Consider the following 12,328-nt stretch of genomic DNA (forward strand, 5'->3'; position numbering starts at 1 on the left):
CGTGATTGATGAGGAGATATACAAACTGCTTACTATATACATGCAAATAGGTCTACAGATGAGACTGGATGAAAACAGAATAGGGAGGAGGGGAGGATGTCTTAAAAATTTGGAAAATGTAACCAATCAAACAAGGAAAGTGACTGAGATTGATTGAATGATGGCTTGTGACTGAGGTACAGGGGGTACACTTACTCCAATTTATTCTTACAGCAGCCTAGGAAAGTGATGTTATAACTCTTCCTTTACAAGTAAAGACCCTGGAGCTCAGAGGTATTCAATTGCTTGAAGATGACCTGGCTATTCAATCAGGGACCACATCCAGATGCAAACTGACAAGCACAGTGGTAACCTTCACGACCAGATGGCTCATTCCTACTCACCAGTATTTGTTTCTTAAGTCTGCTTGTCCCCAAAGCCCACCAAGTGCTATTACAAAGACTTTCATAAATGTCATAGTTTGAACAACCTTAACACACAAAAGTAATTCCTTTAAGCGGGTTCTTAAACAAAGTTAAGAAAGCTTTGCTCCTTCCTTTTTTATAGCCACCAATTCCTAGTCTGGTGTTACTATAGGAATTAATAAAAATCTTCTCCAAATAAAATTTCTCCTTTAGAATTTTTTTCAAACGTTAGTAGTCAAGGATTTGGCTATATATATAAGCTAAAAGCAGCATGTTTGCTGATGAATAAGAATAATAACTAAAATCAAAATAAGAAGTAATTCAAAAGTGAGAGCTTTTGAAGAGTCAGGAATTTGATTAAAAATTCACTTGCTTTTTTTTTGTCTATAATGAAACAGTTCTTTAACCACAAAACCGCTCTTATAATAATGCAGAAGAGTATAGTTCCAAGTAAAACACTCCCCCCATTTTAATCATGGCTATTATTTTTTAAAATGAAAATGACTGAGGTCATTGTAATCTATTTTAGGGTTTGCATGGGTTGGTGGTATTTTTTTCTTGGCTTTGAGCTCTCCATGTTACCAGCTAAATGTTATAGGTTTTGCTGTGTGCCCTTTCAAATCCCATTCTTTTTAATAATGTTGTCCTTTATACACATAAATTAGAGTGAATTCCACTTTCTTTCCTAACAACTCCAGATGCAGTCCACACTTTCAAGAGGACCAGAACTTGCCTTTTCTTTTTAATTATGGGTGTACTTCTTAAAACAAGCATGTTCCAATCTGCATAAAAATGCTGTGGATGTTCAAATGCTGAGAGATGAGTAAAACCATAGGATTCATGTGGTCCATTTCAGACCCATACTGAAACAGTAGGATAACATGTGTATCTACCCCTTCCAGCTTACAGAGACAGACACAGATGAAGAAAAAGTGCTCAGAAAGAAAACTCCATCTGGGCAAAGTTCCACACCTACCAATATTTACAGACTGCGGTAGCCTACAGATAGCCATTTAGGACACATCAGTGAAGCTCTCTGTCTTCTAGGACCCAGCAGGCAAAATTATCAAATATCTAAAGACAGTACAGTTACACAGTCAGGCCTCCCTTTAGATGTGATTAATATTGCACTGACTTTCTGAACTTAGCCTGGTTTTTAGTATAATTCACTACCACATCACACAGAACAGCCCAAGATCCCTCTAAATAGCACCTACCCAGCCACACGTGAGAGAATGTCTTTGTAAAACACAAATTGTGAAGATCTGCCTATTAAAAATCCTTAAGCTCTGTTTGTTTGTTTATTTTTAAAAAAAAAATCAACTTGCAAGGCCAGTGTAATAAGACACTGTGGCTTTTATGGAAGAGGTGAAATAATTTTAAACACAGACACACAATGAGTTTATTTATTTAGAAACTTGTTAAATAGAGTCTGGGAATTCAAATATTCAATGTTGACATTGTACAGAACTGGCCAGGAGCCAGAATCCAGTCTCCAGAGGGACCCATTGGACAAGGAATTCAGGCCTTTCTCTCCTCCCACTTGAGCTAAATAGGTAGAGGCCATTAGTTATACCCACAGCAATATCTGAACCGCACTCAAATAAGCTGCCCTGGCCAGGGCACTTCAAAGGACGGTAAGTGTGTTTAGCTTTTTAATGCTGAACTAGAGCAATATGTCACACTTTTGAAAGAGTTTTGTAAACAGTTTCTTCCTTATGTAGAAATGTCTCTGAAGTTTCTTGTATGGCAAGTAAGCAAAGGTAATTAACAAGGATTACACTTTTTTCATTTACTGGGGAAAAAAAAAATAATACCCATCTGTGTGCAAACTGGAAATCTAGGAAGAAGAAACATGCTGCTTCTCTCTTCCTTTCTCCTCTCTCTTGTTTGTTCCATTTGTTTGTCTCCTTTTCATCCTCTTCCTCACACTTGTTCTCACTACCCAGCCAATTTCCTTGAGAATTCCTTGGTAAACTCAAGAGTGGGAAGGGGAAAATCTAATTTTAGAACGAGGACCTTGGCAAATGAAGTGGGGAGGAAACTAGTGATTCATATAAAAGAAAAGCAGACCCCACAGATCTTTGTAGAAAGTGCCTAGAGCCGAGACTTTCAGCTCAAGAAGGGTTAACCACCTCTCCAGAAAAATGTGCCCAGCATCTTTATAGAGTGACTGTCTGCTCCTGCGCCACCTCCCCAGAGCCCCTCTCTCCTCTGGGCCAGGGGGCCTGCTCTGCCAGAGAGAGTGAATGAGTAAGTGTCCCTGAACCCCTGAGATGTGAGAGAGAGAGTGTGTGTGTATGTGTGTGCATGTGTTGTACAGGGTCGGTGCAAATCAGGCTCCAAGTGAAGCCCCACGCCAGGCACACAAGCATCTCTGATGTTGAAAGGGAAGAAGCTTTGGGCCTGGGAGCCAGGAGCCAAGCTGCTGCAGAAGCGAGGTGTGGAGGGGAAGGCGCTCTGGTGAGCACTACCTCCCTCCTCTCTAGGGCCTCCCCAGCTCCACCCCCAAGTCCCACCCGGCCTGGTTTTGAGATGATTGGAGGGGTGGGGGGTGGGGGGGACGGCAGTGAACGGAAGATGTGCCCAAGCGCTTGGGAATAGGGCTCTGCCAAGCGCTGAGTACCTTGGGAACACGGTAAGAGCCACTGGCCAGCAGATGACAAGTCAAGTTTCTCCATTTCAGGGCCCGCTTCCAGCAGAGGCAAACGGAGGTTGTGTGGGGAGAGAGGAGACTGGGCCAGGCCTGCCGAGGGCAACAAGCCGGGGCTCCCCTGCCCTCCTCTGACCTCCTGGCCCGGGAGGATGAAGCCAGGAGTCCCCAGCTGTGGCCTTCCTGCCCCAGGCGACGTCTGCAGCCTGGGATAACATGGCCCCAAGTCGCAAAAAATGAAATAAAATAAACTCCCAAACGACAAGATGTTTAAAGAAAAACTGCTTACTGAATTATTACCCTCAACTTTTAAAAAAGAAGAAAGCAAAAACGTTGGGATGACACATTAATTTCTATTCGATGAGCGTCCTACGTGTTGAATGTCTGCCTGCTGAGGAGGCCGAGCCCGCCCACGGGTAGTGAGGGGAGGCCTCCGCTCAGAAAGCCAAGAGCTGGGCTACCCTGCAAAAGACACACTCAGGCACACTTACACAGACACACCGCAGCCAATGGCCCCCAGACCTGCGATTCCTCAGCCCCTCACAAATAAAAACCTGAGAAAGGAACCTTTTATTCCAGCCTTCCAGCCCCTGCAGCTAATGAACCGTCCCCTTCCAGAGTGTTGAAGATGAGTGTGAGGGGGGGAATGAAAAGCGTTATTAACCTTCCCCTAAACACAGATTTTTTTTTTTTTTTTTTTTTTGGCGAAACACATCGAAATGCTTCGTTCTAAGTGCCAAATGCAATAAAGAAGCCCTAAGCCAGGGTAATGGTCAAGTAATGGCAAATAAACCGCCTTCCTAAACGGGGCCTCCGCAGGGTAAGCGCTTTTTTTCCCCTCCTCAAAAGCAGACTGAAATAAACAAATAAAATGCGTGTTTTAAGCAAAGCTTTGTGTTTTCATCTGAGCTTTTTAAAGGATAAAGGAAAACGCAACTAGATGGGCACAGGGGCAGTGGAGGCTGGAACCTGGGCTTGCGGTTCTTTTGTACTGGGCTTTCTAAGGGGAGGCGTTTAAGCAGGAGAGGAAGAGTCGTCATCTACCTTACCTACTTCAGAGCCTCTTTTTAAACCGAGATCAAGTGTACAAGTAACAAGTGCCCCCCCCCCCTCACTGGGGTCTTGCTAATCGCATCGCCTTCTGGGTCTTTACGAGACTTCTGCGTGGCCCGGTAGCTAAGGGGGGTTATTCGTTGCAACTCGTTCATTGCTGTGATTGAAACCCTGCCGGGTGTCACTTTGGAGAAGTAGGGTAGGGGGGATTCCTTCGGTTTTCGGGCCCTAGACACGCTAGGCAGACCCAACTTCACTTCTTTCCCATCACCAGAAGGAAACAGTTGGAACTGGCATTTCTGGCACGGCCCAGGTGCTGTCCTGGCCGCCCAAGAAAACGGCTGGGAAGCCTCACCCGGCTGCCAGAGACTGCTTGGCTTTTAGTTTTCTTTTCTTAAAGGTGGGGATAAAAGCCACCATCTTTCGACAGTACAAATGTCAGTCTTCTTGCTTTTCCCTTCTTTATTTTATTTTAATGTAATGGTTTATTCCTCCCAAATGATTTGCAACGAATGTATCGATTTTAACTATTGTGTAAGGAAAAAACAAGTCCTGTAAGTCGGGAGTTAGGCTGTGCCTTCATTCTGAGTTTAACATCAGCGGTACTTTCAGGGTCTGTGGTCCCTGGTTTGGATCCTTGGAATCCTGTACCTTAGCCAAGATCGCGACAGGACTTGGCCACCAAAGAACTTTACAAAATTCATGAAGAATAACAGTCGATGAAACAACTGTTTCTAAGTGACTTGATTCCACTGTAGTGTTTACTTTTACAACAAGAAGGGTGGTTTTGTTTTTTAAAGTATGCTGGTCACACTGCCTCTTCCTAACCCAGAAAAAGAAAGAAACCCGGTGCAGACACAGCCACGAAGTTTTCGCTGGCTTCACAGCAGGGGTCAGCGACTATCTCCGCCCTGCGCTTGGAAACTCACACGCACTACGCGGGGGAAGGAAACAGCGCTTCAAGATACAAAAATTCTTAGTTTTAATATGATTTCCTTCGTTACCCAGGTTAGAACCGAAGAATTGCATAAAGCAGCGCTCCCGTCCGAAAGGCAGCCGTGTTGGCAACAGCTGGAGCAGCGCCAGCGGGAACCTGAGGCTTAGCAAGAAAAGTTTGTGAGAGTTCGCATCTAGTTATCAGAAAGCCGCGGCGGCATCCTTAGAAACACTAAAGACAAAATAAACGGGTCTCCCACTGGATGAATGACAAGTATCCTCAAATAGGAAACCAGACTCGGTTTCTGGACGTTGAGTGGACTGTGCATGCGGGAATGTTTGAATTCGGCAGCGAACAACTTGGTAATTAAAATAGTTGAAAAAGTTGCCCAAGAAAATTCGAACGGTTTTGTGTTCTGCTTTCACTTCGGCGGATACCAGGCAATGAGGCGCGCGAAGGGTTCGGCTTTCATTTCACAACTTAGGCAGAGTTGAAATCGGCTCTCAACCCCCCGCTTAGTCCCCGCAACCACACACACACACACACACACACACACACACACACACACACACAACCCTAACTAACCTTCAGTCGGAATTGAAGCCCACAGGCCTCCAAGCATATATGTACATTTATTCCTCCTCAGATGAAAATAAAGACATCGGCCCCATTAAACGCAAACAGGAAAAACAGGAGTTCCACTGGCGCGCTTTGACACTGTCGCAGCTAAGTGAAATGAACAATATCCAAAAGAGAAACAGATGGACTGATGGCCCAAAGAGTCCTATATATAGGTTGATCTCTGAGACCAGAGCGAAAGGAAACGTATTTGGGCGAGAGGGAGTGCTTGCGTGAGGACTGGAAGAAGCACTGGAAAGGCGCCTACGATGACAGCATCTCGCTGAGCTAGACCGCGGACTCTCACCGCCAAAGAAACCAAGACGCCCGGGATGCCGCTGCCTTCCGCACGGCTGCGGCGGGGTCACCAAAGGCGGGAAGGCTCGGGGCGTTACTTGGCTTTAATATGCAGGGATGGGGGAGACTAGGGGTTCACTTGGGAGAAGCATCCCACCCACCACCCTCTCTCTACGTTCTCTGATCCACACGCAAAACAATTAAGAGAATTATGTTTTCAGCGAGCGGGAGAGCGAACGACGGCCTGTGCTTTGCCGAGGCTGCTGCAGCCCGCGTGCTGACACCTTGCGGAGGAGCGCTTTGAACTGCCCGGGATCGCTCCGGGACTCGGCACCGCCGGGTCCCCTTAGACTCGACGTAGAAGCATTTGGACAAATCCAGTCCCGTCGCCTACACGCCCGGCTGATGCTACCGATTTCTCGGACATTGTCGGCTCGGCGGGCAATGCCGACCGAAGCCACCCAACACTTCGGCGAGAAGCATGGGGGATGGGAGTCCCGTCGCCCCTGCCCCGAACTCAATCGCCCTCTTCCCGCGTGACCAAGGCCGCTCCACGCCGGGCAGGCAGGGGGCGCCGGGGAGGGTTAGTGACCCAAGACCTCGGCTGCGTCCAGAAACAGCGCGGGAGGCTCTGCCGCGCCCTCTCCGAGCCCAGTGTCCCCGCAGGCCGCCCCCTGGGGGTCACTCGGCGCCCTGCCAGCCTGGAGCTCGCGGGCCGGAGCGCGCCCTTTCGGCCTCCTTCTCCTCGGCGGCTGTCGTCGCTGGCTGCGCGCCCTCTACTCCGCGCCCTCCAGGCGCTCGCGGGGCCTCTTCTCTCCCCACCTGCCCGCGGCTCCGCGGAGCCGGTAGCTCGGCTCTGCCCGCGCCCCCACCCCCACCACACACACACACACACACACACACACCCGGACTACAGCCTCCACCCTCGTCTCCCCCACTCCCCACCCCAGTCCTCCCGCCGCGCCGCGCACGCTGGAGAACTCGGCGGAGCGCACAGCGCCCACTACCGCAACAGCCGCTCGGCGCAGCCCGCCAGCCCGCGCAACTTCCAGCGGCCGCCTCGCAACTTTTCCCAACTCCACCACGGCTGCCCGCCGCCGCCGCCGCCACCGTAGCTCCCTCCGAGCCTTCCCAAACCCCAGAAACAAACCGAGGCGCGAAAAGGCTCCTTTCCCCAGCCCGCCCCCCCATCCCCCGCTCCCCCTCCCACACCCGGGACTAGCTGGTTGGCCAGAGGCAACTCTCCTCCGCCTGGGGGGAAGGGGAGGGGAGGGGAGGGGGAGACTCTCGCAGCTCCTCTCCCCCACCCCCACCCCACCCACCCCACCCCACCCCTTCCCGCCCGCTCGCGCTCGCTCTCCTCCCTCCCACCCAGGTCTTGGCTGCCCCCACCCCCACCCCCACCCCGGGGTTGCCACAGCTGCTCCGCGCACTGGGCTCCGGGGCTGCCCCGGCTCCTCTGGCGCCCAAACAAGGAGCTAGAGCGCGGGCGGCCGGCGCGGAGGCTGGGACCGGCAGGTTGCTGGAGCGGCGCTGCGCCTGCCCTCCGCCCGGGGCCCCGGCGCGAGAGGCAGCCCCGCGCTCCCTCCCGGAGCGCTGTAGACAGATATGCAAGATGGCAGAGGAGGGGGAAATCCAATAGAAAAGGGATATTGCACCTACTTGTGGCCAGTTTCCTTGCCCTGCCTTTGGATCTCATGCTGTGCCCAGTCCTGCAGCCGCTGGTGTGTGGTTGGGGTTTTTTTTTCTTGGATCTTTTCCTTCTTTTGCTCTCCCTCTCGCTCCCTCCCTCTCCTCTCTCTCTCTCTCCCCCTCTCCCTCTCTCTCTCTCTCTCTCTCTCACACACACACACTCTCTCTCTCTCTCTTACACACACTCACTCTCTGTCTTTCTCTCTTTCACTCTCTCTCCCTCCCTCTCTCCCTTTCTCTCAATCCACACTCGCTATCTCTCCAGCATTGTCAGTTTGGACACCTTCGCACATGCGCGCTAGACGCCCCTCCAACATCTCAGCGCCGCCAAAAAAAGTTTGGAGCGATTTATCACTTTGATTTGGAGATCTTGTCAGATGGCAATCGCCGAGGAGGCGGAGAAAGGGAGCCTTGGGGAGGGCGGCGGGGGGCGGGGAACGAGCGCAGGGAGTCGGAGGGGAGCAGACACCTCGCCCAGAAAAAAAAAAAAAAAGGAACGAAAAGACTCGGGCAAAGGGTTGATTTCGTGTTGGAATCACTAATAAGCCTGTATCATTACTATTACTGTTTTTCCCACCATAAATTGCAGGACATTTTCTGTACGGTCCTTGGGGGAAAGCAAGGAGTGGGGGGAGGGGAGGAGACTTTTAAAAATCTTTCCCACACTAAAGAACCAGAAGGACCGGACTCGGCGAGCGATCCAGGAGAAAGTGAGAATCATCCTGAACTTCGGGAAATCTGCTGCGGCTACTACTGCTACTGAAGCTATTGCGGCTTCTGCTTTCAAAGCTGAAAGCAGAATAAATAACTGCTTCTTCCTTGATTTTAGGTGTAATGCTAATACTTCCTGCCATCCTTGGAACATGTCAGTTGGTTGGTCTATTCCCACCAAGTAATAATGATCACCCTTGATTCCCAGGTCCGGGAACCTTGGGCATTTGACATCCAAGACCTTCTTTCTGCCTTCCCTGAGGTCGGCTGTCACCTTCCGGCCTCCCCCACCGCTGCCCCTGTCGCCTCCTGCTGCAGCTCAGCCTGTCTGCCATTTCACTCATTCGCTTAAACCCGCGACCTCCCGGGTCATAAGAAGGAAGAGATGGGAGACAGATTCCCCCACCACCACCACTTTTTAAGAAATATATTGTTGAAAAATTGCTTTAATTACAGGATTTACCAAAGAATTGGGCACGCAGAAATGGGGACCTCTTAAAGGAGCTAGCTGTGTTTAAGGTATGAATAAATCCCGAGTATGTGTGAATTTTCTCTTGGTACAACCTCCTTACCTTAAACAGTTTTGTTCAATACCTTCCATGAGCTGTTTATGTCCTCATTAATATCTGTTGCAAATCCTGCCAGACACCATAAAAGAATATCACAATTTTTTTCTCTGTGCTACAGTGATACATCCTTGATGTTCAAGTTAAAGGAAAGAGAAAAGAATAGCAGGTTCTAGGCATGAGTTTGGCTAAGGCAGGGTAGGGGAAGGAAGATAACTGAGATGCCCAATTGTACCTGTTGTCATTTACTGTCAAAACTAGGAACAGATAGCAAGGTTCAACCCCAAAGGGTACTATCCATCAATGGCTCGCAAATATCTTTATTCCAGAAAATTAAAATTTGAAAGATTCAGTTTGGCAAGGATGCCCATCATTTCTCTTTCTCCAGAGCTGTGTAATTCTGGGAGCATTTGGCTGTAAGTACAGGTCCCTGGAGAATCAAGCTACAAGACCCAGGGGAGACAGATGTTTAATGCTGAAATGTGAGGTAGGGGAGGGGGGAGATGGAACAGGGTGATGAAAAAATTACACAAAGTAGGAGTAAAACAGTTTCCAAAAGAGAAGACTCTGGTGTCCACACACATGGGCACAAGAGAACTCTATCATTCCCTCTGAAGTAAAGAGGCAAGTTTGGGTGGGGGTGTTTCCATTCCTTCTACAGTTTCTATTGCCCTCTGCATACAGGTGGTGTGCTCATACATTTGGCCCATGCAAAATGACCAGGCACTTCAGCATTCTGAATTTGTCAATGCCGGAAGTCTATGACTGAGTTCACTAGTTTCCCTCAGTTTACACGAAGGCAAGTCTTCCCTCCAACCAGAAAAGGTCCTCAGAGGAAAAAGTGAAATGGGAGTTGAGAACTTTCGCCAAAGTAAAATCTCTAGGGAGAGAAACGCACTAGACTGACCAGCAAGAAGTTCATAGAAACTGCTTCTGATCAGGTTAAAGGACTCTCTGGGGACCCTCACCTAGGCCAGAGGATAGAGAGGCAGTCCAGAGGACCAAGCCCCTCCCAGCTATCCAAACCTAAAGGTCTTTGACCTTCAGGAAGGGCGGTAGAGTCCAGTAAGGATGTAGACAGGAGGAGGCTCTGCCTGAGAGGTTTCATTTCACCTTCTCACTCTGGGGAACTTAAAAAATAAACAAAAGAAGTTAACATTGCCCCTTGTACTTTTCTACTTAATTCCTTTTATCTCATGCCCGGGGTGGGGGGTGGAGGTCTATATTTGGGTCCCGTTGCAAAAAGGGGGGTAAGAGGAGTGATGGGCAATTTTATAGAAAATGAAGGGACCATGGAATCAAACCCAAGTAAAAACAAGACCCACATGTGAAGCTGCAGCCGTTGTTTCTGCTGAAAAATTATAAACCACAGTGGCGGACCAGAGGTTGGGGTAGGGGCTGTGAGAATTGGGTGGGATACAGAAAACTAAAGAAAATCAAAACTGATTTCCCCCCAACTTTAGAGATCTCTGTCGTGAAAGCCTTTCTAGAGGGCAGGGGGTGTGGGGAATGAGGCGCGGCCAGGGCACACTCCCCTCCTGGTTTTTCAAATCCCTGGGGTTGCTGTGGCTTCAGCGAATGGGTCTTCAGCCTGGTCTTTCCAAGAGTTTCTGGACACGAGCAAAGCCAACATATTCTAACTGAAATAATAAACACAAATTCCTCTGTGCCCTCGGGCCAAGGCACTGTGAAAAGATCAGGCATCATACTTGTGGTTGTTGTTTAATAAAAGTACTCACAGAATCATCGCTTTTGTTTTCAAACCTGAAACCTGGGTTTCTTTTCTTTTTTTCTTATTTCTTTCTTTTATCATGTGTTTTCTGCCTTGAGTGTTAATAAAAGAACTAACGTGCTAGTTCAAGTGTGTTTAAGCTGATGGAGCAAACGCCAGCAGCCGCGGACCGCGCTCACCGCCTGCAGCGCCACTACCCTTGAGAGCCAACCCCGGCGGGTTCCCACTCCCCAGTACCCGGACCCCGTCAGGTCCACCTGTCCCAAGTCTCAGCCGTGAGACCCAACAGGTGACTTTCTGTTCAGCGGCCCCTGAGGTTCCCGACACCCTTTGACGTCCCGTCTAAGCTGTCGCTGGCCCAAGAGAAAAGAGGCCTCCAACAAGTTGTCGGAGCTGCCGTCGCTGCCTGCATCCGCACCGTCCACCTTTCCCTCTGCTCCTGAAATTCGTTTCCTTAAGGGGCAGTAGACTGTGTCCCACGTTTTCTTGCGTTTCCTCCCACGGAAACGGGCATCCTGGAAACCGTGCGTCCTTGGAAAGTCGATGAGTTTACGGGCTGTTTGGATTTGCTTGTTTTATTACTGTCGTTTTTTTTCTTTCCGATTTTTTTCTATAACAGAAGCAGAGAACACGAGCTGGGAGTTGGAGGAAAGATGGGTTGTTGAAGAAGAGAACAGAACAAGCATATCTCTTTTCCAGCTATGTTTTTTTAGTTAATGCTAGAAACAGCAAAGAACCGATTTTCAATAAATTACATGCAACAGGAAATTTTTCTTTGCTCGCACTATAATTGAACCAGCCCCACGGTATCTTTGAAAGAAAGTTTGGATTCTTTAAGGAGGTATTTCTTGGCCTATTGTCTTTGTGCAGTGAACTTTACATCTTGCTATTCAATCACAACCTATATTCTTCTGGCTACCAGCAAGATTAATTTAATCATTGTAATGCAATTATTAATACTGTTTACCCAACGCTGGGTTTCAGGTTGGCTGTTAAGAAATTAAACTCTCGCTGGGTGACCAGAGCTAGGCAGGGGTTTCTTCATGTTGAAATGAAACAGTCCTCTTTATTTAGTCTCAGAGCTCTAGCTTTCGGCCACCGGCTCAATTAGCCAAAATGGAAACAATTTTCATTCATTGCAATAACTCACTGTTCTTGAGATCGCTTTCAAAATATACACTTTATTATTATACGCTGACCTCCGTGGCGTGGAGTGGCAATAAAAGAAAGAGGCAGGGAGATCTATCTCGCCCCCTTGGGCTATAATTATTAGAAATTAATTGGGTTCAGGACCCTAGGTAGTCTAGCTAAATTAATAGCTTGTCTAGTGGTTAAAATCCGAATTTTTAGTCCACGGGAGAGAAAGAGAGAGAGCCACAGACATGAAATGCAGACCCAAGGGATGCCTGAGTTTACTTGCAAGACGCTCATCTATTAAACAGTGTCCAGAATACATTTGAGTTGGGGAGAGGGGCCCGGAGCAGGAGGGGGCGGGAGCCAGAAGAAAGAAAGGAGCGAGATGGGGAGGGTGGCTACGACTGAGCTAAAAGGTCTCGAGTTTATTTTATTCGATTTTTCTTGTGTGCATTGTTTTCGGGAGGGGTTGCATTTAGGGGTTAAAATAAAAAATAAAGATCCCGTGTACTCGGAGCTGTCGTGCAGGAG

General features: G+C 48.7%; 1 protein-coding gene across 6 annotated transcripts in view; it reads right to left on the reverse strand.

Annotated features, from left to right (window-relative positions):
- Positions 1–8,037, reverse strand: part of MECOM (MDS1 and EVI1 complex locus) — a 610,388-nt gene extending 602,351 nt beyond the window's left edge. For 2 of the 6 annotated variants that reach the window (XM_043875347.1, XM_043875348.1), the window contains exon 1: positions 7,625–8,023. In XM_043875347.1, the coding sequence (XP_043731282.1) occupies positions 7,625–7,661 (37 nt within the window). In that variant the 5' untranslated portion in view covers positions 7,662–8,023. Of the gene's footprint in view, positions 1–7,624 lie in introns of all 6 variants that reach the window. The other 4 variants (XM_043875353.1, XM_043875346.1, XM_043875349.1 and 1 more) reach the window with 4 other exon arrangements.
- Positions 8,038–12,328: the final 4,291 nt, after the last annotated feature.

This window comes from Cervus elaphus, chromosome 19 (assembly GCF_910594005.1).
Source record: "Cervus elaphus chromosome 19, mCerEla1.1, whole genome shotgun sequence".
NCBI classification, from domain to species: domain Eukaryota; kingdom Metazoa; phylum Chordata; class Mammalia; order Artiodactyla; family Cervidae; genus Cervus; species Cervus elaphus.